The 25,372-nt window shown below is 44.6% G+C and overlaps 1 protein-coding gene across 1 annotated transcript in view; it reads left to right on the forward strand.

Annotated features, from left to right (window-relative positions):
* EGFLAM (EGF like, fibronectin type III and laminin G domains) overlaps positions 1-25,372 on the forward strand; it is a 106,090-nt gene that overhangs the window by 26,459 nt on the left and 54,259 nt on the right. The window contains exon 6 of the mRNA XM_040977332.1: positions 6,769-6,935. Within this exon, the coding sequence (XP_040833266.1) occupies positions 6,769-6,935 (167 nt within the window). The remainder of the gene's footprint in view (positions 1-6,768; positions 6,936-25,372) is intronic.

Raw genomic sequence — 25,372 nt, forward strand, 5'->3', positions numbered from 1 at the left:
CTTTATTGCCTTTTCCCCATTCTGCTGGCTGTTTTCCCTTCCTTCCCCACAACCACCTCCCTGCCTGACTAAAGGACCTCTTCCATGACTCCTGGAGTCTGGTGTCTTGGGTTTGTGGCAAAAAAAAAAAAAAAAGCTATCACGTTCCCCAACTGCTCACGATGGTCTGCGGGATAAAACCTGGAGCCAGGGACTCATTTTAGGTCTCCCGTGTCAGTGGCAGGAAGCAAAATGCTTGAGCCCTTACCTCTGCTTCCTAGGGTCTCGTTTAGCAGGAGGTTGAAAGCAGATGCTGGAATGGAGCTCTCATGTGGGATTTTGGCATACTGATATCCTTATCACTAGGCCAAATGCCCCCACTCTGATGATAATATAAGACTGCCTACGACTCCTCTGAGTTTGGACTCGAAATCCTCTTTGTCTTTTTTTTTTTTTCTATGTTTCTAACTTTTGTGTAGAAAAGTTTATCAGTTATAGGTAAGAGAACAGAGCTGAGCCTTGTATATTTCCTTGAGAAATTTTTTCCCTGTCAGATTTTCTTCTCCTTAACCATTTGTATTGTTCTTGGGGAAAATCCTTCCCACATTCTCATTTGCCTTTTTATTCATTTGGACCTCCTGGAGACATGGGTAATTCAGGCAGGCTAATAACTTTGAAACCTGATGAAACAATGGTCATTAATGTTTTTCAACACTTGCTTACAGCAGAGGCAAAATATCTAGTAATTAGCTTTTTTTTTCCATTTTCTCACAAGACCCTCAGTAAGGTCTTTCAAGGTTTTTAGAATCCAATTTTGTGTTCTTTTGATTCAATTCTCTCCTAAATAGGACCTTAAAAAGTGGGAAGAAAGTATGTGTGCTTGCATGCAAATACCAGTATAACTTGGTTATAAGTAGGTTCAACAAGACTTCAAAATCCAAAGAAAAAAGGAAATGAAAAGGTAATTTTATCTGGGTGCAAAAAAGTTTAGAAATCCATGCATGTGTAAGTATGACTATAAAACTAGTGAGGAAAATGCCTATTCTGAGAAAATTGAATATATACCTTTCAAAAATTTTTTGCACTAAAATAAGCATCTTTTAATTATTTTTTTTCCTACAAAGTTTCTGAAGTACTCTCAAATTCATCCATTCACAGAATTTGGAATTTCTTATAGGTTTTGTTAGGGAGAATAAAAGGGTTTTTTTGTTTTGTTTTGGTTTGAAAGAGTTAGAGATAGGAGAGGCACAAAGAGAGATCTTCCACCCATCCACTGGTTCACTTTCCAGATGGCTACGGCAGCAGCAGGAGCTGGACTGGTCTGAAGCTGGGAGCCAGGAGCTTCTTCCAGATGTCACACATGGGTTCAGGGACCCAAGGAGTTAGGGCATCCTCTGCCGATTTCCTGAGCCTTTGGTTGGGAGCTGGATTGGAAGTAGAGCAGCCAGGTGCCCATATGGGATATTAGTGTCTCATGTTACTCTCTTTAAATATGCCACTCAGTATTTTGCATCTAGTTGACACTTCATTTACTCACATCACACACATGGCTAGATTTGCCCTGGCCACTCCACCACCTGAGCCTGCTCTGTTCCCTTGCAAATGCAAATACACTGGATAACTGGCTTAAGTTTTTTCTGGTCCCTGTATACTTTCTCAGGATTCCAGTTCACACTGACCTACTCAATTTCAGCTCTTGAAGTCTGCACTTTGACACTGGCTTCCTACTGATCCTCAGATGTATTATGTCCCCGGTTGCCTTAAAACTTCCCGAGAAAGGCACTGTGTTTGTACTTCCTTGGAGCCTCCGAGATTATATCTTCAGTGATGTCGGTCTGGTCGATCTTCATTAATTACTTTGCCAATTGACTTGCCCAGTGCGGCCACCTGCTGGGTTTCATGATACTGTGAAAAATGATTTTTTTACTTAGGTTGAGATTGGCGTTGGGCAAGGTTGTCAAGATGTCACAGAAAGGGGATAAAAACAGAAAGTTATACCACACAGTGGTTCTGTGACTGGTAAATTATTCTCCCTCAGTGTCCTGTGGGTAGAAAGAGAAACTCAACTTAAATCAGTGACTCTGGGAGCTTTTCAGCTTGTTATTACCTCTGAAAATCTGATAAACGCTGAGAACTCAGGAAAACAAAATGTGTTCATATAGGAAACATTGCACATATTTTCTGAGTGTCCTGACGCTCAGGTCATTGGGCCAAATGATCTGAATCTCAGCCTCCATCCAGCCCCAGTAACCAAACTGGATTCTCATGCTGCCATTGCTAATAGCAGGTGCTTTTCTTACCCAAATGTGCCAAGTCTTTAATGGCTTGAATTATGGAGTTCTTAGAAAACATTGCTGATTACAGTGGATGGGTACACCCAACCCAGAGCTTGTCCCAAAAGATGACCCAAATGACCACTTGACCCCAGCTCTCCCACTGCTTGGAAAAGTGCTTGAAGTAAACGCCTCGCTGGTGACCAGCGATCCTCGCCTGGGATGGTGCACGTTCTCAGTCAGCCTCTCTCTACCTGTATAGTCTTTTCTTTGTTGGGGAAAGTGCCGTGATAGTGTTGCTATGGTGATATTTGAGCAGCAATGTTGTAGTTAGGATAAAATGATTTTCTTGATAAAGGTATTGTTGAGGATGATTTACAACAGACTTTTGCCTGGTTATCTCTCAGAGCCTCACCTTTGCACTTCTGCACCTCAGGGGACTCTGCAAACATTCTGATGAGAACTCACAACCTGGGAAGAGGCAGAGGTTCAAGGTTTTGAACTGGCATTCAATCTGTCTCAATCTAATGAAATGTTAATGTTTGCAGTCTTGTTCATTAAAAATAGTTTTCCCTCCTGCACTAAACAAATGACGAATACAAAAATCATCTTGCTTTTTGGCTGTCATTTGTATGTGAAGATCAGTGCAGATAATTGCAGTAACAGGATAAAAGTAGTACATCCTCAGAAAAGATACTGAGTATTTCTTCTCCAAACATGACGCAGGAAGCTTAGCGAAGGATAACAGGAGGATTTAGTCTGAGGATCACATCTTTTCTGACTTGACTTTTTTAGATCTCCCTTGTGGCTTTTCCCTGCAAAGTGATTTTGTGCCCACTTAACTTTGTTAAATGTGTTTCCTTCAGTCCAAGGAAGGTTTTCTCTGATGAGAAAATCTGTTTACATGGGAATCCATCTTTAGGGAAAATGGATCATCAGGAGAGAGAATCAGCCCATCTCCTGCAACAGGCATGCCCTGTCAACTCCACTAGGGTGGGTGGCGGGGTGGGGGGAAGGTTGCACACCTCTTGCTGCACCTCTTGGTGCCCTGAGCCTGAGGAAGAAGCTCTTTATTGGCCTTAAGCAGTCCTTTCAGCTTCCAACAGTTCTCGCTCGTGGAAATCTACTCTATGTTCTTGCCAGTTAAGTTATCCCTGAAGAACAAAAGTCAAACATTAATGCTTCTTGTGTTTCTGTACATGTGTGTGAGCAGAGGGGCCTAGGGAGCAGCCACAGTCTGGAGAATAGCACCTCTCCACCCTTCACCCCCTCTTTTTATCCAGATGAGTAATAGTCTTAATCTGATCTTGTACTATCAACCCAAGTTTGCCTCACCATTTCTCAGCTGTGATCTTGGGGAATCAACTTACCATTTAGGGTCTTAGATGCCTCCTCTGTTGAGAGAGAGAGAGAGAGAATATTTAAGGTTAGAACTCATTGCATAAGGTAGTTGTGGGAAGTAAAGGAGTTCAGAATTGAGAATGATACTTGGTGCGTTGAAAGCTTTTGATGAGTGGTAGCTGTTAGCTGGAACACAAACTCTCCACTGTGGTTAGGCTGCTCTCACTGTCCCACAGACATGCGGAGTCACTGCCAAGTTTCATCTTGTAGTTCTTGAGTCCAGAAGGCTCGCCTTTTCTCCTCTCCAGCTAGGACATCTGTGTAGGGGCAGAGCTACCCAAAAGAAATACAATGGGAGTGTCTACAGAAGTTTGAAGTTTTCCAAAAGTGGCATTAAAAAGATATTAAGAAGTAAGTGGAATTAGTTCAGTAATATATTTTAACACAGGAGTGGATTTCACTGAGAACCAGAAACTCCTGCTTAACAAGAGAGGTCCCACGGGAGGAGTCCATCCAGGTTTGATTCTTCAGAGTTTGCCTCAGGACCGCATAGCAATTGATCAGTTCTTCTAGATAATTTCAATATGTCAGGTGTCTGCTCACTGACCAGTTAACACACGTTACCATGCCGACCACTTGGGAACTGTGCCAATTGAGAAATATTGTTGACCTGACCAGTTAAGGTAGGTTTTTCCTCCATGGTCAGTTGCTCAGTACTTGGGACATGCCACGTTTGTGGTATTTTCTGGTGTGAGCCAGGCCTGCTGCCACGTTTGGTTGTCTGTAGATACGTAACTCCTGATACTCCCTAACCACTCATCTTGTTTTCTTGGAGCATCATCTTAAGTCGGCTAATGGCAGATGTCGTCATCAATGAGGAATATCTGATTCTTTATTCTCACAGAGGCCCTCCCTAATTGCCTAATAACCCTTCTGACTCCTCCAACAGTACCCCAAATATGACCATCTCAACATGCAACTAAACATAAAAATTGTTAATGAGAGAATGGTCCAACTGGTTGACAATCAGTAGACGTTTTGTGTTTCTAGTGCATCTCAATTCAGAGTTACCCTGTTTCTTTTAAAAATGTTTTTGGTAAAAAGTTTGACACATAAATATTATGCGTATTGGTGGTGTACCATGTGGTATTTCCATATATGTATGTACTGTGTGGTGTTCAGTACTGGTAAATATATCCGTCTCCTCAAATATTAATCATTTGTTAAAAATGAAAATATTCCACTTCCTATCTCTTTTAAATAGGGTACGTTTACATTATCTAAAGTCACTCTGATACTCAGTAGACTCCCAAGCTTTTTACTCCTGTCTATCTTTAACTTATTCCCTGCCAAATTTTCCTACCATCTTCTCTTTAGTCTCTTTGTTTTATATTCCACCTCTGAGTGAGATCATGTGATTCTCATCTTTTTTTTAAAAAGATGCCTTTATTTGAAAGAGTTACAGACAGAAAGAGGGTTACCCCCACACACAGATATTCCACCCTCTCTATCTCTTCCCCAAGTGGCTGCAACCCTCAGCACTAAGCCAGTCTAAAGCCAGGAGCTTCTTCTAGGTCTCTAACATGGGTGCAGGAACCCAAGGTCTTGGACCATCCCCCGCTGCTTTCCCAGGCCATGAGCAGGGAGCCAAGATGTGGAGCAGCTCAATTCAGTGCCCACATGGGATGCTGCTGCCACAGGCAGTGGCTTCTCTGCTGTGCCGCAATGCTGCCCCCAACTTATTTTACCTGCAGAATGATCTCTCATTCTGTCTGTGTTGTTACAAATGGCAAGATTTCACTTTTCATGGCTGAATAGTTTTTCATTGGGTGCATATACCACATTTTCTTTATCCATCTATCCATGAATGGGCATTCAGGTTGCTCCCATTTCTTGTTTTTATGAATAGTGCTGCAGCCCACATGGAGGTCCAGATGTCTCTTCAACAGATGGATTTAATTTCTCTTGCATATACACCCACTAGCATGATTACTGGATCACACAGGAGCTCTATTTTTAGTTTTTGTGGAATCTTCATCTTGTTTTCCACAGAGGATGTCCTAATTTACATTCTCACCAACAGCATAGCAGGGTTGCCTTTGTCCCCACTTCCTTGCCAGCTCTTACTATCTGTTGTCTTTTTGTTGTTGTTATTATTAACACTAGGGTAACTGGACTGAGTGACAGCTCGTTGGGATTTTTATTTGCTGCTGAATGGCTTTTTATAAACCCGTCTTCTATTTGAGAGATGTCTGTTTATGTCTGCTACCCCAGACTCTCAAGTGCTCGGTACGTGGGCTAGTGGTGCCACATACAAGTGTGTGGGCACAGAGCAAGCAGCCAGCCATAGGTTATCTGCTGTGATCTTGGGCAAGTCCCTTAACTAGTGTTTACAGTAGGGTGTCATGCACTATCCTACAAATTAATTTCTCATTTACTGTTAATGAGGGTCTTCTTTTAGAGGCACTTTTGTCATGCCCATTTTACAGATGTTAGAACCAAGTTTTAAACAAGTTGAGTAGCAGTTAGCAAGTGGTAGAATCAGGATTTTGACTCAGCTATTTCTATCTCCTACCCACTCTCTGTATATTGATTTCTAGAAAAGAGCTTTAAGTAAAAGACTTCTCCCTAACCTTCTCAGAAAGCTATGTGACAATTCTGTAAGCTGACACAGCTACACAGTTTGTTAAGAGTGAGAAAATGCCCATGAACCTATCATCTTCGATTTTTTTTCCCCATAGCAGTTTGTGCAATTAGTCACACTGTACAACTTATATTTGTTTATTTGTGATCAGGCCATGATGGAATCTGTGCTCTCCTGGTCTCTGGGGTTAAGACTACCAAGGGCAGCCTTGTTTACAAAACATCTGGAAGACCAAGTCCTTAAAACTGAACTCCCTTGTGTGGGTGGGTCTTTTTGTCACAGTCAAGGCCATGCAAGGAAAAGTAGATGGTCTTTAGGCTCTGCTTAAAACTGGTCCTAAAAATGATCTACTTATTTTTATTGGCAGGGACATGCAGATAATGACCTATGATTTAAAATCAGGACCACTGTCAGATAGGAAATATTAATTCATTTTTATGAGCATTGCTTCCACAGCTTATGCAGCCAGCTCGCCGCCCTTCCCTTTTTGGTTTCTCAACTACTGCTTTGTGCTTCTATGCATGGACACAGGCCAGACATCGACAAACGTTGGACGTTAATCCAAGAGCGAATCCAGATGGAGTCCATGGTCATCAAGGACCTTGATCCAGATACCAGCTATCAGTTTGCAGTGCGAGCCATGAATTCCCATGGCCCCAGCCCCCGCAGCCTGCCCAGCGACACTGTCCAGACCACCCGTGAGTACTTGGCCTTGGAAAGGTCTACAGCCATGTGTTATAGGCGGCTACCTCCTGTGCTTTTCCCAGCCCTCTGGACGTCACAGGCTTCCAACAGGGTCTCAGGCTGTGTCCAGAGGTCAGTGCCAGATTTATTTTCATATCCTCGTTGGGTAGTTGGAGGTCAGTTTTCTTTTCTGATTGCATAATGGGCCGTGATGCAGAATGATAGCCTTTCCGTCGCTTCTTAGTTTGTGGGAGAATGAGCTCATCTTGGATCCACAGGATGGAAACCCAAAGCTCTGAGACTCTCCTGGGTTAGTGCTTCACCTGCTATGGAAAGAACTTTAAGTCCCATGCACCCTCTGAAGGATGGTCGGGAAGTGACTTATTGCTGGAGGGTATTGCCAATGGTGAAAGCTGGGGAAAGGCTGGGTCAATGTGTGTCAAATCACCCAAGGATTTTGCTGGACATCACATTCTGTGTCTGGTCTAGGAGTTAACAAGTTCCCAGATGAGGTCAAGAAGCATGCGTCGGTTAGCAAGGGCTTCAACCCCTTGGCCAAGCCTAGGCCAGCTTAGAAATCTTCGTATTTTGAAACAGGAGTGGTGGGGTGCATTTACATACACCAAGAACCCTGTTGAACGCAGAGCTCTCAGAGCTGAAATGCTGCCGCTGCTTTATTAAAGACCGCTAGAATCTATCCAGAGCACACAAGTTCTTCTGGGTCCTCTTCACACAGGAAAGGAGGGCCCTCCTCTGCCACCAGTGTGCTGGGGATGTACCTTGCATTGCCTACCCAGGAATTTGGGCCTCTTCTGAAACCAACCCTTGGCTTTAACCTTGACTGTGAGCCCCTCCTGTCAGGCCACATCTTTGAAACATCCACTCCCACCATCTGACCCTGCCCAGTACACATCATAACTTCCATTACCCAGGAACTTTTACACTCATCTTTGTGATTTAGGAACTAACAATGCACAGGCACAAATGAAGGAATGATGCAACTTGTTTCTGGAAGAAATGTTACCAACTCTAATCCAAAGTCAGGCCTCTTTCCATTCCTGGATGAGATCTAGGCTAGCTTCTTTGAATATTGTTTTTAAAAAGCGGGGCAAGGAGTGCTGGGGGCTCACTTTGAAATAATTTTCTATTTTGTGCTACAAACAAGACGGTGCTCTGCTGTATGACCACCCACCCCTCCCCCCCCAATCACCTTGAGCCTCTCTGCACCTGTTTGGAGAGGTGCCTGCTGCTCCCCTCTTTCTGGCTGTCCCCTCTTTCTCTGTGGATTCAAGAAGTAAGGGGAAAGAGGAGTGACCTTGATGTGTGGCTGGAGACTGGAGTTACAGAAGGATGAGGACAGATGGGTTGGGGTTCCTTTCCCATCAAAGCATTGATCTGGTTTTGGAGTTTCTGATCCTGATTTCCCCATGGCTGAATTCCAGTTTTCTGTGTTAAGTGGGATAAGGTGCATGACATTTTATAAGGTTTGTAAAGAATGTGCTGTAATGGACTATTTAAATTATGGTTTTGATCATGATCACTTATAATGTTAGAAAACATTTATTTTTTCTGGCACATTCTCTTAATTTTTTTTCAGTGATTACTTTTGCTTTTGAAATTCATTTTTCCTACAGATAAAATTGCCAAATAGCACTTCCTCAAATTGTAACAAATTCTGAGTATCACAGTTGCCTGCCATGAATCAGGCATTGTGCTGAGTGCTATAGCTGGAAATGCATTGAATTCTCACAATGCCCCTGTGCCAGAGGACTGGTATGCTCTCTTACGACTGAAAAACAAGGAGTCTTTGAAAGGTTGCACATTTTGCTGGGACTGATCATTGGGAAAGTGAGATTGGAACATGGATTTGGCTAACTGCAAAGCTACTTGCTTCCCTCAGCGAGACTCGAGTTCAGAGGTCGCCGCTCTTCAGCTGCAGTGCAGTGTGCGCACTGTGAAGGTCAGTGACCACACCCAGGGCAGGGGCCAGTATGTGTCAAATCGATGGACTAAGGGAGCTCCTGCAGCAAAACTTCCAAGAGTTCTTTTTTATATCTTGCCTTTTGTTTTACTTTTAAAACTCATGAGATATACTGTGTACACCGTATCGTGATTCAAATACATCTGAAGGCTGAAAATCAAGCCACAGGCTGAGTATAGCCCCGGGAGCTTATGGCCAGCCAAATATTTATATCATAGTTACCTTTTAAAACTTGAAAAAAAAATGTTGATTGACAACAATTTACATACTCATGGAATATTGGTAAGACCAATATTTATATCTATTGGGCCTTCCTGCTTCCCATTCGTCTTCCTTCCCAGCTATGTGGATGTTTGCTTGATTTAATGCCACTTTGCTTCATGGGCAGCCTACTTCACAACGAAAGCTTTGGGAAACCTGCGAGTCACAGAGTGCCCCTCAATCTCTCTAGACATGCCCTGGGCTCCTCTGTGGCCCACTGTAGGCCTGAACTCACTCTCTTCTAAGGAAGGAGCACACATAGGCTCTTTTCACTAGGTAAGTCTTAACTTTCCGCTAGTCCTGTTAGTGCCAGAGCAACTGTTAGCAGCTTAGTTACCCAGTGGGTAGTCGGAGACACCCCCTTGCTCTTGTGCAGGTGGCTGCGGAAAGTGCAGTGTTGTGGTTACAGGTGCTCAGCCCATGTGAGGGAGAACGATGCTTCTGGTTTCATGGGAGTGCTGACAGGTGTGGTGCATGCAGCATCTGCAGAATCACAGTGGGAAGGAAGGAAATACCAAGACCTTAGTGTGCAGGTGTGCTGGAGAGAAACAGAATCCTTTTGATGACCTTGAGCAATAGGATGTGGCCTTCGGTTTACTTCTGTCCTTTGATGGGACACTTCCCACACAAATCGGTGCACACTGTTTCTAAGAGAAATCATGAAGGAAGACCAAAATCACCATCTGTCCCTTTTTCTCTGCAAAAAGAAGCACCAGCAACATGACAGTTTGCCTGTGACCTTGTGCATCAGGCATCTAGTGTACATAGTGGGGGGCTGTATGGGACATGTGTCTATGCACCCATCTCGTGGTCACCTCCTCATGGAGACCCCATTCATCAAGAAATCAAGGACATGAATCTGCTTTCTTTCCCCCAACAAAGTTCTTTTTGATGAAAAATAGCTCCCAGCTCTAGAGTATGAGCAACTCGAGGGTTATATAACCTTCCCCGGGCGTGAGCCTTGGTCCCATCACCCTGCGCCACAGACGTTTTGTATTCTGTCTGCACAGTCTAGGCAGGGAAGGACTAATAAATTTTTCAAAGAAGTGAATTTGGTTTCCTCGGGGCAGTCCCTGGCAGAAGGTGTTTTCTGTTCCCAGCAAAACCCATTTCGCTGTTTCCTGCCTCGGGGCTTCTGTACCTGCTGTTTCCCTTTCTCGGAACTTTTCTTCCCCCCGGATCTTGCCTGACCTCCCTTTCTTCCTTCAGCCCACAGCTCAGGTGCCCCTGCCTCACACAGGCTTCTGGCACCTCAGCCCGCACCCCTGCTGCTCTTGTTCATGGCACCTGCGTTACCCGCGGTGATTTCACAGCATTTTCTTGCCTCTGTCTGACCTCTTGGAGGAGCTACAAGGACTTACTCTAGGCTGGATTCTCACACCTTAGGTGCACGTATGTGAAGTTGAGTACGTGTGTAAAGGTGGCTAACGAGCCAAGGGCCAGGACTGCTTCAGAGCGTGAATAACCACTGTCTGCCGCCGCTGTGCCAGGGGGTCACAGGAAAGGGGAGAATGTTTACCTGGAAACCCACACAGGTCAAAGGGGTTCCCCGATGCTCAGGTTCAGTGGGCAAAGTCGAGCCTCAAGAATTGCAATGTGGCATGAGTAGGGAAACGGTGAATAGATGAGATAGAGAGGAGAGTTGGAAAGAAGGGAGACAGTAAGCAGAGTGAATTTAAATTCAACGAAGAAAGAGTGGCAAAGAAGCCTGAGAGAGATTCTCTGACAGTATGATTTGCTGTTGAGGCGAGGACTAAAGGAGGCCCATTTTCCCTCTGGTCCTTATGATTCCAGTTACAGCCTTAGACCCTGGAGCACTACACAGCAAATAGAGCATCATTTTGCTTTGGTTTCATTTTTGCCATACTCTTCTTCCCAGAATCCGTTTTCTTCTGGAGCTTCCGAAATCTGCCCTTTCACTGAAATGAGACAAATCCACCTGTCTCAGATGAATGAAATTTCTAGAGTCTGACCCCACAGTGTTCCCCCGCACCCCGTCCATTGCACCCTACCTTCTCTAACACCTTGCTGCTTCCTGGGGCAGGGCTCTGCACAGCTATTGGGGTTGTGTTTGTTTATACCGTTCATCATGCAGTCGTCTACATGGGAGCCTGGCTTTTGCCCAGTTTAGTGCAGAGGTTGGCGCCCTTGTTTCTAGTTGCCTGTCTGCTCAGAGACCAGTCTCGGCCTATGAGGGCTCCGGGTACACACTGTCACCTATGCAGCACCCCACCAAGGGATTTCCCTTGTCCCCATTCATGAAGTGGGTGGGGCCTTCTTGGTAACATTGCCTCTGAACCAGCTGCAGCAGAAGCAGAGAAGAAACGAGTAGAGGCAGAGTGGTGGCCTGTTTTAGGGATCAGTAGGAAGAACCCCAAACCCACATGATTAATCCTCCCTCTGGAGTACCCACACAGCCTGCCAGCTCTTTTAGTCAGTGCCTATGAAAAAGCCTGGCCATGCCTACAGCCGCTTCCCCAAGCGACAAGTCTTAGAGCAAAATCCGACAAGTGAGTCTGAGCTCAAGGGACTTTGCTGTGGGAGTGCTTCAGCACAGTGACATTCTCTCTCTCTGGGCCTCAATTTCCTCGTGTCTAATATTGGTCCAGTATTGCCTGGAGCAGATAAATGTTTTCTGCATCTCAGGATTGCTTGGAGGAAACCCGGGTGGAACGGAAGTTCCAACACCTGCTGCTCTTCAAGGTGAAGGCAGCGTTACTGAGTGTTTCCTCCGTGCAGCATGACTGAAGGACGGCATCGCTGCCACGGACAAGCACCGGCCTTCTGTTGACGGCTGCATGCCAGGAGCTCTGTTCCTAGACTGGAGACATCAGCATGTCCGAAGTCAGGGACAGACTCAAGAGCAAAAACTTCCCTGGCTGAGAAGAGGACAACTGGAAGAAGGTGTTAGATGGGAGAATGGTTAGTGTGAATCGTGGCTGTGTAGGGGCAGCATGCTCTCCGGTCTGAGGCCCCATACGGCCGTCTGGATTCACCACAGTGCAGGTGTGCAGAAAAGCAAAACATCAGAGAAATCTAGAGGTTCATAAACCCTCTTCACTAGGGATAGGGGAGGCAGGTTGAAGGGAGAGTAAATGATTGTTGGACAGAAGAATGGGCTCCTAGGAGAGTAGAGACAGGGACTGCCCAGGCGTGGCGGCCACCCGCCTGCTGTCTCCACTCCTGTGATAAGAGTTTAGGAGGCCATAACTGATGAGCTCTGTGGGGCGGGCTTCCTGCCATTGTGCTGCTCTTTAGACAGATGATGCTGTTCCCCGCATGTGCTCAACTTGAAATGATCAGCACAGGACAGTGGCTTCTGTGGGGGTGGCATTTTCTGAACTTCCAGTCTTCAGTTGGTTGGCTACTTTTAAAAGACTGCAGCAAAAAAGAACATCTGAGAATTGAAACTGCCAAGTCACCATGAACTTTGATAATAAACTTGCATATTGCTCACGTCCTAAACCCATCCTATTTTCAAGCAAAAAGGAAAAAGAAAATCTTCACAGAGCTACTGTATTTTACCACCGGTCTTTATTGGTTGGTTGGTTTTTAATTACCCTAAATCGAACCACTTACTTAGACCAAGATCAGCAGATTTTTAAAAGAGAAAGATAGTAAATATTTTAGGATTTTCAAGCCAGCTTTGCAGTTATAGCATTCATAGACAATAGATTAATATGCATTGACTCTATCCCAATAAAATCATATTTATGGATGCTGAAATTTCTTAAAATTTGCACATGTCATATAAAAGTTAGTCTTCCTAAACATTTTTTCTGGCCATCTAGACATGTTATGACCACTACTAGATCATGTTCTAGTAAGTGACAGGCTGACTCTGGCCTGCAGGTGCAGTTCGCTGCCCTCGGTCAGCACAGGAGAGCTGAAGATTTTCTTCTCCTAAATTTCGAGATTCCCCAGGAAGTTTGGGAAGTTCCCGCTTTGTCAAGATCAAAGGGATAGTGAGATGCATGAACTTGTTCCCCTGATACCTGTGACTTCATTTCACATGGATGAGTTTTCTATTAAAGAGGCAAAGACAGCAGGTTGGGGAGAGGGAGCTGGGCTGACCCAGGGAACTGAAAACACAGTACAGGTCTTGTAACTCTTCCATGCAGAAAAGGACCCAGTTTCTTGGGCCATCCCACCATCTCTGTGTTTGCATTAGTGGGAAGGTGGCGTCAGGAGCCAGGCTAGGTGCTCCAGCATGGGATTTGGGCATCTTCACAGCAGCAGTACCTGTCCCATGCCATGCAAATGTTCTTAAGAAAGCCTGCAACTTGATCACAGGGAAGCAAGTTCATGGTGAGGGAGGGAGAGAGTGCAAGCAGGCAGAGGGAGAGTTGCCATGCTACGCATTCCTTCAGGAGTTTGGGATAGGCTATTGATCAGTGAGCTGCTTAGATCTGAAAAATAGTTAGAATATAAGACAAAAAGGGGGAACAGGAGGCAAAATAAATCATTTGCTTCACTCAAAGCCTAAACAAAGCTGCATGTTAAGTGTGCATTTGTCCATAAACATAACTGGAAATGCGATTGTACTTCCAGGATGCCCTCCACTGTAATCACTCTATTGATTTGCTAATGCCTCCATGGATGTAAATCTGAGTAACACTCATTTGCACACCTTTATTGGTGCTAAAGGGAATGATTCACTTTGCTGTTTAAATACCTGCTACCTATTAATTGCTCCTCTGAGGCCTTTGTACTTCTCACATTACCATACATTTACTTATAAACAGCAACCATTTCCACAGTCTCTTCCTAGATGGAGAAGAAAGGCAAAGGATAAGAAAGTAGAATTTTCCAATGCAAAAGAACTGTGTAGTGCTGCTCTAGTTTAAACCATAGCCTCTGGTGAGTTGGTTGAATCAGAAGGAGCTCATCTGATTAAGCACCAGAGACATACATACAAGTCAGTGGCAGTGCAAAGCAACTGCTGGAGAAGAGGTACCAGCTACAGACAGGAAAGGAGGGCCACTGGGCAGGAGCTGTGACTCTGAGATCTGACCCATGACCACCACATGGGGGAAGCCTCTTGACTCCTTCCTCCCCCACTCTGTGTCCTGGGGGCACCTCTTGGTGGGCCAAGACGCAGTAGGTCAGTCTCCCGGGGCATAGTGCAGAATGAAGAAGGTGGAGATGGAGGAGCAGAGGGAGGACTTCACCAAAGGGTGAGGAGTCCCATTGCATAGAGTAAGAGCACCACATGCTATTATGTGGAACCCAAAAACATGGATTCGTTGCCAGCCACTTACTCATCCAATTTAAGGTACAGACATCTCATCCTTCTCCGTGTGTTTAGCATATTGGGTTGAACACCACTGATTACAGACAAGCCCCGAAAGACTTTATCAACTGTAGGAGCTGGGAAGGCCCAGCCCTCTCTCTCGGGAGCATGAGAAACCGAGGCCAGGCATCACTCAGGGTCCTCCCCAGTCACCTCAGCAGCAGATCTGGGACAAGAGCTTAGCTGGATGACTGCTTCGTATGATCCAGAGCTGTGTGATTCCTTTTTTCCCTAAAGGATTTCCCCCCACCCCCCTACTACCCAGAAGTTCAAGGAAGAGTAAGAAAGGCCGTGTGTAGCGGAAGGAGTTCTCTGAGAGGAGTGGGGACGGCAGAGTCAGGGCATCGATGACCTTCGGAGGCCATCAGACTGGGCTGTGTCCCAGCCAGACGCAGAGACTGGTGGGGGAAGGGCACTTGACCATAGGAGTGAGCAACCTTCCTTAGGATTTAACAACAACAAAATCTGTTGTAGTATAGAGGCTCAAGGACAAGAGCAAAGAGACTTAAGAAACCATTGCTATAATCCTAAAACAGAAGTCGCTTTTTGGTTGTGTCTAAATAAGAAAAGGTTATTGTGCTTTATGATGCGTATTAGAAAAGAGTCAGGTAATGTAAAAAAACTTTAAATAAATTAAAATGAAAGTTGCCACTAAACATCTAGCCATAGCCACTGTTAATATTTTGGTATATAGGGCCCGGCGCGGTGGCGCAAGTGGTTAAAGGTCCTCGCCTTGCACGCCCGGGATCCCATATGGGCGCCGGTTCTAATCCCGGCAGCCCCGCTTCCCTTCCAGCTCCCTGCCTGTGGCCCGGGAAAGCAGTCGAGGACGGCCCAAGGCTTTGGGACCCTGCACCTACGTGGGAGACCCGGAAGAGGCTCCTGGCTTCGGATCGGCATAGTATCGGCCCGTTGCGCTCACTTGGGGAGTGAATCATCGGACGGAAGATCTTCCTCTCTGTCTCTCCTCTCTGTATATCCGCCTTTCCAATGAGAAAATAATAAAAATAAATCTTTAAAAAAAAAAATATTTTGGTATATAGTATATCCCAGAATTGTCTCTTATCCTAGCGATTAGATTAGATTGATGTTTTTCTGTGTGATCAAATAAGTTTATGTAGACATATATAAAATATAAATTAATGTATCATTAATGACCATGCATTCCTTTGTAAAGCTCTATGACACCTGCATAGCTAAGTTCTTATTGACAGCTATTTAGGGGGATTTGCTATTACAGAGTTGGGTCTCTTAATATTGTTTTGTGCAACTTCACGTTTGCTCTTTAGGCATCTCTTGGAAGTAGAGGAGGCTGGCACCATTCCTTCCCCCACATGTGGATGATATGCACATATGGTAGATGAATGCACACAGCCAGGTAGCAAAGTGGATGACATCTGAAAGTCCAGCTTCATCATTAGCCCGTATTACAGTAGATAATCTGGACTAATAGCTACTTCTTCCACAGATCTTTTGAGATAAGCATTTTTTAAAAGCAAAAATGCCATCTGCTATGGAGATCTATGTTTATGAAGTTGGGCATCACGTTGGAATTTTCTGGCTACTTCAGCCTCTCATTTCCACAAATGTGGAGAGCCAGAGGCCGTCTTTATAACAACCATCACTCGCCACTGACTTCCAGCCTTAGCTCTACCATGTTGAAAACACAGCTGTATCTATCACCATTTTGACCAGTGGACTCCTTCCTTGACTGATCATGGTCACGTTTTCAGAATGGACTTCCGGAGGCCAAGAGCAGAGTCCAAGCATTTAGAGGATGACTTGCAAGACCAGCTCAGGAGCTCAGGAGTCATCGTGCTGGCGGCGGTAGTTCAGAGCTTATCCAGCAGATGGCGATGACCCACAGACTTTCTGAGCTGGAACAGCCTTTCAGAGTCTGTGGGGAGTCCCAGAAGTGGTTGAGGCTAGGGCATCAAAGAGAAGGTGCCCTGGCTGTCTCGGGGTGACTAGTGCCAACCAAGCCAGAAGTGTTAGATTTTACCTCTGCAGCAAGAGTAGGGCAACTGGTTGATCCTGAATTCTAATGATACACAAAAACCTACTTCTTTGTAAAATGAAATAAGAGCTGTCAGTTCAGAAAACCATAAATAGTAGGAGAGATGAGAGGAACCTTTAATACTTGAAAGTTGTCACACCTCATTCTTTTGGGTTAACTTATTCTGAAAACTGTTTTAATGACGTGTGGGAAAACCGCCTGAACCTACAGTGGTCATGGCACTTGTTGGAAGCCCATTTGCCAGGACCCACTAAGGTGTGAGCAGCACTGTCTCTGCCAGGCAGTTCTGGGGTGCAGGGGTTTTAGCAGTGAACAAAATGGGCTGCAATGCAGGACACCCCATCTCAATCAGTAAGCACATAAGTCTGTATTATAATGTATGACATGAATAGTACTGAATGTACATGAATGTACTGAATAGTACAGTATTTATAATGATCAGTGCTACGAGGAGAAGTAAGGGACAAGAGTGCACAGCGTATTTGGGAGCCACTCTGGGACAAGCTGTCACAGGAGGCTGCACCAGCAGAGAACAGAGCAGAGCGCCCCCATGTGGCAGCACAGCAAGTGCGAAGTTCCTGGAGCGGCAATGCGCTCAGGAGAGGTCATGAACAGTAGGAGGCCCAGGAGGCCAGTGTGGTCAGTGAGGAGAGAATGGTAGAAAATGAGGGCACGAGTGTTAGCAGGGGACTGCAAGTCAAGTCTTGTCAGTCTGTATATCCTGTGAGGACTGGATTTTTCTTTCCTAGGTTAGAGGCCAAGAAGGTAGAAGGGTAGGGGATGCCACTGGCATCTGTTGGTAGAGGCCAGAGACACCTGCAGGCCATCCCACAATGCAGTGGCCAGTCACCAACTCAAAGCGCTCCCCAGCCAGCATGCCCAGCCTCAGTGGTGAGATTAAGAAAGGACAAAAAATAAAATGTGAAAACCTAACCCCTGCTCATTGTAAAACAGCCATCATCCTGGGGAATGAACTGGAAGCTCAAGAGAAACAATGAGGGAAAGCGTTTCTCAGACTTAAGGCAGTGCAGCTCACTGTAAGCACATGAAATCTGCATAGCCAGCCGGGACACAAACAGCCAAATGCCCGGGCGTGTGTGTGCCTGACAGCACAGCAGTTACCCTTAGCAAAGGCAGAGCTTTCCTTTGTCATTCTGCTCTGTTTTTGAACAATGTGGTTGTCGTCCACCGAAGGTTTTGTGCAATCCACTAATGGATTGGAATTTGTGCTAAGAACAATTTTAAATCAGGTAGGCAATGGCAGTGAATAGATCGTCATGTAAGCTATTTTATTATTAGCACCGAAAGGTATTAGGTTGGAATGCATTAGGTAAGTCAACAAAAAGAACAGATGTTGATTTTGCAAACATTCATTGTTGCCACATGCTTTCTGAAGGGAGCTGAGGCTGCCCTTGCCCTTCAAGGGTTCAGGGTTGAGTCCAGTGTCCAGGCATCTGGACAGCCACCCGGTTTATAGCATGTGTCACAGAAAATAAAAGTCTGGAGTTCTGAGGAGGGCAGGGTTGAGAACAATCACCAGGGGCTGGCAAGGGCTTTACAATGAGGTGACGTTGGGTGGTTCTGAGAACTGATTGACATGTCCCCAAAGCGATGAGAAATCAGATCACTTAGGCCAACGGTCATGTGGGTTGAGTGCCGAGAGAGGCCGTATCTAGTGTGTCCAGGTCTTGTCCAGAGGTTGAAAGGAGTGAAGACACAGACAGGTGAGGTACTCAGCTGTTGAGCATCCTCTGCAGTGGCTCTCTTGTCCTTTCTTGCTCACAGGAGAGAGGTCACCATCCTCAGCCTGAGGTCAGAGTCACCCACATTCTACCACCTGCCAGCCCATCTTGCCTTAACTGCTCCTGGTTTCACAGTATGACCCCCTGCCTCAGCAGGTAGCATTCCAACTGCCCCAACTCCCCAGAGCCTTGGCTGACCCTTCCACCTTCTCATCTTTCTCTGCTTGTTACATCCCAGCCAGCTGGCACTTTCTCAAGGTGCAGGTTGCAACTTGCTTGCTTTACCCATCATGTCATTCCATCCATTAAGCAGTGAGTGCTCAGCCTTAGCCATCACGGTTTTCCCTCTAATGAACAACGGGTTCATGATGGCTCCATGCTGCATTGCTTCCCACACCAGTGGCTGCACACGTGGGTTTGGCTCCTAACTACACTTCTGATCCAGTGTCATGCTAAAGCTCCTGGGAAGGCACCAGTTGATTCCTCATGTGGGAGACACAGATGGAGTCCCAGGCGCCTGACTTCAGCCAAGGCCTGCTCTAGCTGTGGAGGGTCTCTGGGCACCTCAACAATCAGCATGTGCTAAATCTAGTGGATGGTAAGTCATTCCCACTCTGCTTTTCAAAGAAATAAAATGTTTAAAATCTGGAGATGAGACAGTAACTTAAGCCTTGGGAGTTGCTTACTGTGGTGTTCCTGTTAGCAAAGACAAGAAAGAAATCAAGGTCTTAAAGAACTCTAAGTGACAGATGCAAACCAGTTTTTCAGTGGAAGCAATTTGATTTTTTTTCCTAGTTGTATTTATAGGATAAAGCTATTGTCTAAAGAATGTGGAGTGATAATGAACAGTGACGGTCATAGAAGTTGTATAGTAGATAAGGCTTTTATTTTCAGATGGCTAAATTTTTACTAATCCCCATTGAAATTAAGGACGTCAGTTTGAATTGCAACTAAGTAATTGATTTTCTGCAGAGATGACTGAATATAAGAGAAAGAAAAACCTTAGAAAATTAAGTGTTGATGATTTAACATATTCCTTAGAATTATTTGGCCAATTTTGCATATACATTCTGGAGACTATCAGTAATATACACATCCTGCTATTGCTGGTGTTTTTCTAATAAACCACGGTTGAAACTGATTTTTTTAAATAAAAAGATGCATTGTTTATTTGAAACACAAAGTTATAGAGAGAAACAGGGAAATCTTCCATCTGGTGGTTCACTTCCCAGATGGCTGCAATGACCAGGCTAGGTCAGGCAGAAAGCAGGAGTGAAGAGCTTCCTCTGGGTCTCCCACATGGCTGTGGAGCCCCAAGACTGGAGTCATCTTCCACTGATTTCCGAGGTACATCAGCAGGGAGCAGCTCGGTCTTGACCTAGTGTCCATATGGGATGATTGCATTGCAGGCAGCAGCTTAACCTAGCATGCCACAACACCAACCTCAAGTGATAGTTTTTGTTTTGTTTTATTTGTTTAACAGACAGAGAAACTGGTACATTTCCATCTACTGGTTCACTCCCCAACTGCTGACAAAGGCCATGCCTGGCCCAGGCCGAGACTGAAGTGTCCAGGGTGTGTGTCGGTGACACAGTCCTCTGAGTCATCGCCAGGAACTGCATGGCCAGGACACTGACTCGGGAGCCAGAAGCAGGCAGGGAACTGAGGTGTCCGATGTGGGGTGCAGGTGTCTTAGCCACTAGGCTGACAGCCTGCACCCTAAGGGATAGTTCTGAAGTATTTTTTTTTCTTCTTGTTAGTGCAGATGCTCTATCTCAAAATAGTAGAATTTCTTTGCCTTCTGAATTTGTGTGCTGTGAGCCAAGTCTGATCTTCAGGCATCACCTCCTGGACCATGTATTCCACCATCACCCATTTCTTAACTGTGATGACTTCTTTCCTACCCAGAAACTATCCTAATGGGCATGTCCTATACTGTGAAACTTTTATCTGTCATTATAGAGCTGTATTCATTTTGTCTGAAAGATTGTCCTTTCAAATTATTTTGCTCCACCACATGCAAAAGTCCTTGTTTGTATGCTTTTAAGTGATAGTCTAGTTCACTGAATTTTGATAAATACCAGAAGACCTCTCAGTCGCTGAGTTCAGCTCTGGTCCTCTGTGTGCGCCACCTCGGCTGTCATTCTCTCTCCTGTTGTTCAGCCCACTGACACTGTTCTCAGCATACTGGAAGATTTTCTCAAATTCATTCCCCATGTCAAAGTTTTGAGTTTTTATAGCACAGATTTTCATTTTCATTTTAGGTGCGAATTTTCATGCTCCCAGGTAAGTTTAGGCTGTGATTTCATTCTATGATGAACGACTTTAAGCATACTAGAAATACCAGGAGCATGCTACTCACCATGTCCCAGCACTGTTGGGTTTTGTCAAGGAACGCCTTTGTTCTGGGGGCTACAGGAGCTTTCTCAGCAGTTGGGGTTACCCCCAAGTACTTCCCAACATTATTCCTTTCCTTCTTTATGAGAGAGGCTTGCAATTCATATTTGTGATTCCCCCCTAAAAGCTTTAGTCCTTTCACTAACAAGTATGTATAACAAATACATGTATTGGTACACAGCATGGTGGTGTTTTGAATGTTTCAGAATTTCTTATAAACAGTATGATGTGGCAAGTTGTTTGTGCAACTAATTCCCCCTACAATCTCTTTTTTCCCCAAGTTTTATTGCTGTAAGGGGTTAGACCACGTGAATAACTTATTCATCAATTGCTTTGTTGTTAGACATGGAGGTTTTCGTTTTTGTGGTGGCAAGCACGTTTGCGATGAGCAGTCTCATACATGCCTTCTTGGACATGCGTGCTTGGAGGTAGCACTGCTGGCAGCAGCTCTGCTGAGCTGATGTTGTTAAGAAGGCACGCCTCCAGGTGTCTGGCAGTGTATTCACAGCTCTTGTTCCACATCCTTCCAACACTTGGTATTATCAGACTTTTCGGTCTGATCTGATGACTATAAAATGATCACTGTTATTTTGATTTATACTTCTCCATTTCTAATGAGGTTCAGTGTCATTTATAGCATCCTGTAAATCAATTACTTATACGATCTGTTCATTTTTATCAGTATTTTCACCTACTTAGTAAATACCTGTTGGAATATGGTTGTATGCTAATAAAATATATTTAATAAATATCAACTATGTATGCTTGATAAGTAATCCTTACTCTGTAATATGCATTGTAAATATATTCTGCTAGTCTGACAGCTTTCACCTGAGTTATGGTAGCAATTATTGGATAGAAGTATTTTACTCTAATGTAATTAAACACGTCAATATTTTCCTTTATGCTTCCTATTAGGCTCATGCTTCCCAATTCTTAATACTACTTCATTTTTCTGAAATTATAGTGAAATAGCCTACAATTTATTGTAAAAGTTTTCACACTTTCCCTTTCGTGTGTAGAGATCTAAATGCAGCTCAACTTTACTCTTAGAGATGCAGAGAACCTGGCTTAGTGCTTTTCTGCCCACAGAGGACCAGTTTCCCCCAGCACCTGTCTCCCTTTAGAGTGTCTGACATCTCTGTGCTGTCCCTACCTTTCCGCATCTGCTCCTGAGTCCTGCCAGCTTCCTCACACCCTCCACCCACTTCAGGATCACCATGTTGGCTCTTCCCTTGACAACGTAGTTCCTTCCGGTACATCTCTCTAGTCCTCCTTACATTTCTTCACAATTTCCTGTCCGTCTTTCCTGGATTCTTTATCCCTCAGTGGAAATTCCGAAACCAGTCATTCTATTTTTGTGAAAAACTTGGTTGGGATTTTAAAAATCAGAAATACCTTGAGAGTTAAAATTAGGTTTGTATTGACTGCATAAGTTAATTTCGGAAGAACCAATGCCTGCCTTCTCTGCAGTCACACCATCATGTCCATGTTTTATCTCATTTGGATCACCTTCAAAGTCTTAGAGCACTTTAAGCCTTTTCTCCTTAGAAGTCCTTTATACCTTTTATCAGATTCATTGCCAAGTCCCTTACACTTGCAGTCTGTTTAAATTTCTTTGATCAAGATTTTCAGTATCATCATTCAAGTCCTACAGATCCTTGCTAATTTTGTATCGGTTTGATCTATCAATTACTAAGAGAGATGCATTTAAAAGTGCCCACAGTATCTCAATTGCACTTCTCCCAATTTTTTCTTGATATATTTGTGCAGTTGTAGTACTGGTACCTAGACTTTTAAGATAGTTTTATATTCCTGACGATTCTTTTAATCCATATTTCATAGCCATGTTTTTCATTAATGATGTTTCTTCCTTTTTTCCTTGAGGCTCATCCTGCCCAGTGATAGCACAGGTACACCAGCTTGCTGTAGCCTAGAATATCTGTGACATTGTTTTACTTTTGATCTTTCTGCGTCACCTTTTAGGTGCTTGCTGGAACCATGATGTGGCTCAAACTTTGAAAGTCCAGTCTGACAAAGTACTGTCCTTTAAGCAGCCAGTTTCTTACTCTTAACGATGTTATAATTGTCGGTGTGTTTTATATATTTCTGCAATTTTGTGCTTTTTTTTTTTTTTGCTTCACTTTTCTTAAATGGAGGATCTTTGCTTCCACTTTTGTTTTGCTATTTTCTGTAGGAGTGACTGTATTTTCTTGTCTCTAATGGTTCCTCTGTGAGGACGAAGTATGCTTTCTCTTACTTACCACGTGCCAGTCAAGCTTTCTGCCCTCAACAGTCGTCCGCATTGGCCTCCAAAGCCAGGAACAGACCTGAGATTTCTTCTGTGTGTCAGTTCTTTCTCTGGAACATTAGTTTTCAGTGTTTTTGTTCCATCATGGTTTTAGTAGCCACACATTTAGGCATGTAATCTATAGTTGCTTGTTTAGACTTTTCCATACATTAACTCGTTTCCTTGCCCACAACTCGTTGAATATTATTCTTTCCTTTTTTCTTGAACTAACCTTTGGATAAAGCCTCTTGCAGGCTTTGTGGTCACCTTTTGGTTTCACCCCTGCTGTGGATCAGTCGGCTCACTGAATACAGATTTCTGTGCTGACAGTACTTCCTCCCAGTGCTTTGTCTTACAGGAGGGAGGAAGGAAGAGAGGGTGTGAGTACCTCCAGGCTGAACGCTTTGTTCATCAGAATACTTAAGAGAGATTGGAAGCATGGATGTTGGCCAAATATGAAGCCACTTTTAGAACCACAGAAACCCAGTTAGAGTTTAAGATACTGTGTCTCCTGCCTAGTAGGTTATGACCTCATCTCCCCTCTCCTGGGTGTGTCAGTGTCCCTGTTCTAGGTCATGGTCCCCAGCTGCGAGGTGTGAGCTGAGGCCCCTCCTGAAGTGAGCCACAGTAGCCATGCAGGACTTCACTGTGGGAATGGTTCTGAGACATGGCAGTGTTGGGCGCTTGCTTCCTTGTGAAAACTTCGGAGCATTCATTTATGCACACCTGAATGGCATAGGTCAATCTCTCACTGTAGCCTCCAGATACAGGCAAAAGATGCAGAAAACACAAGATGCTCAAGAGTGCTGCTGCAGGGACGTGACAGACAGCTTCACAGCAAAATGGCTTTTGTAAGCAAAAAAGAGTACATCCTAAAACAGTGGCTGCAAAGTAGAGTGCAGCAACTTCATAAGCCAGTAGCTGGCATTTATCATGGTTGAGTGTGGCATACTGTACCAAACTGGATGGGCCATTCTTGTATGTGACTGGCAGCACAGAATAGAACCCAGTGACACCACAACATGTGAGCAGTGTGCTGTGCTACAGTGTGACAGCAGCCACAGTGTCATTGAGCCATGGGACCATTTCAGTTTCACTGTGCTATATGCAATCCATTGCAGACCAGAACATCCTTGTGTGCTGAGTGCTTTGTTTGTCACTCCTGAATCCACCTGTCAATCTAATCTTTATGACTGAATCATTCCCTTTGGCATGCAAGTATGATTCCATATCCACAGACAAGCTTCCCAGCCCTCACAGCCGTCCGCCTGCCATCCCAGTTCTGTCTTCCTGTAAGCTGGAGCTGCCAGACGACATTCATGGAACTCTCGTTTCTAATAGCCTCCTATTCACCTTTCAGTCCACTCCAGTTTGATCTGCACCTCTGTTCATGTGAATAGCACTGATAACTTTTTTACTTAAATACCAAGTCATCTCACAGACATGTCACTTTCAATTAACTTTTTTTTTAAAAAAAATTAAGTGATAACAACCACTTTTACTCTTAGGATATTTTTCTATCAGTAGAATTACAAAGTCAGTCAACTGAAGCACTGCCAAATTATCCCATACGAGCTGAGATGGGAGCGTGACATGCGCGTGGGAGAGAAAGAATGGGGAGAGATCCCTTTCAATGTCTCCTGGCCCTGCGGGGAGTAGTTTTCTGCCAGTGACAGCCAGTTCCTAATTGCTACCCAACTCAGTGAAAATGACTTAAATACTTAGGGCATCCTCCATTTTTCAGTTGGGGTTTTCAACCAAAACTTACTTTTGCATTTATCATGAGCAGAGTCCATGTAGAAAAAGATTTGGCTCTTGCAAAGAACATCCATTACTCTCATATTTAACAAATTCATGATGTGTGCCTACAGTATACATACTTAACACTGAAATCTTGATGCCAACCACAATTTCAGCCATTTGGGATATATGAGTTGCCTGTGTTTACCACCTCCACACCTGAAGTATAACTACAGAAGGTGGCCCAAAAATTGCCATTCATTATTCTCTCAAGTTTCAAAGACTTTTAAGTGTGAGATTTCCAGCATACCATGAAAAAAATAAAATAGGACCTCAGGTTTACCTGCTGTGTTCACAGCCAGCTCTCACATCACCCAGTGTCTCTTCAGCCCCTCCGTGAGCAGGTGCAGAACACCTTGGCTTCTGGCCATCTTGGGAACATCCCACAGTCCCACTAACTTTAGAAGGAGAGCCTCTAGGGGAAGAGAACACAGCTTGTGCTGGAATGACTGGTTTAAGCTCTCCCAGAGGCAGGGACCCCTGGAGCTCTGTGCTGGGTGAGCTGGTTCTTTGTGTAACTGCAGGAAGACAAAAGGAATCATGGAAGCTTTGAGACCGGGGCTCTGGAAGTCAGTTGGTGTCTGCCGTGCTGTGCTTGGGCTAGGGTCAAAGGGCGAGTTTTGTGAAGCGTGATGAGAAGAAATGATTCAGGCAGATTGCCTGGGGGAGA

The sequence above is a fragment of the Ochotona curzoniae genome, unplaced genomic scaffold (genome assembly GCF_017591425.1).
Source record: "Ochotona curzoniae isolate NIBS_2020 unplaced genomic scaffold, NIBS_Ocur_1.0 contig_2754, whole genome shotgun sequence".
NCBI lineage: Eukaryota > Metazoa > Chordata > Mammalia > Lagomorpha > Ochotonidae > Ochotona > Ochotona curzoniae.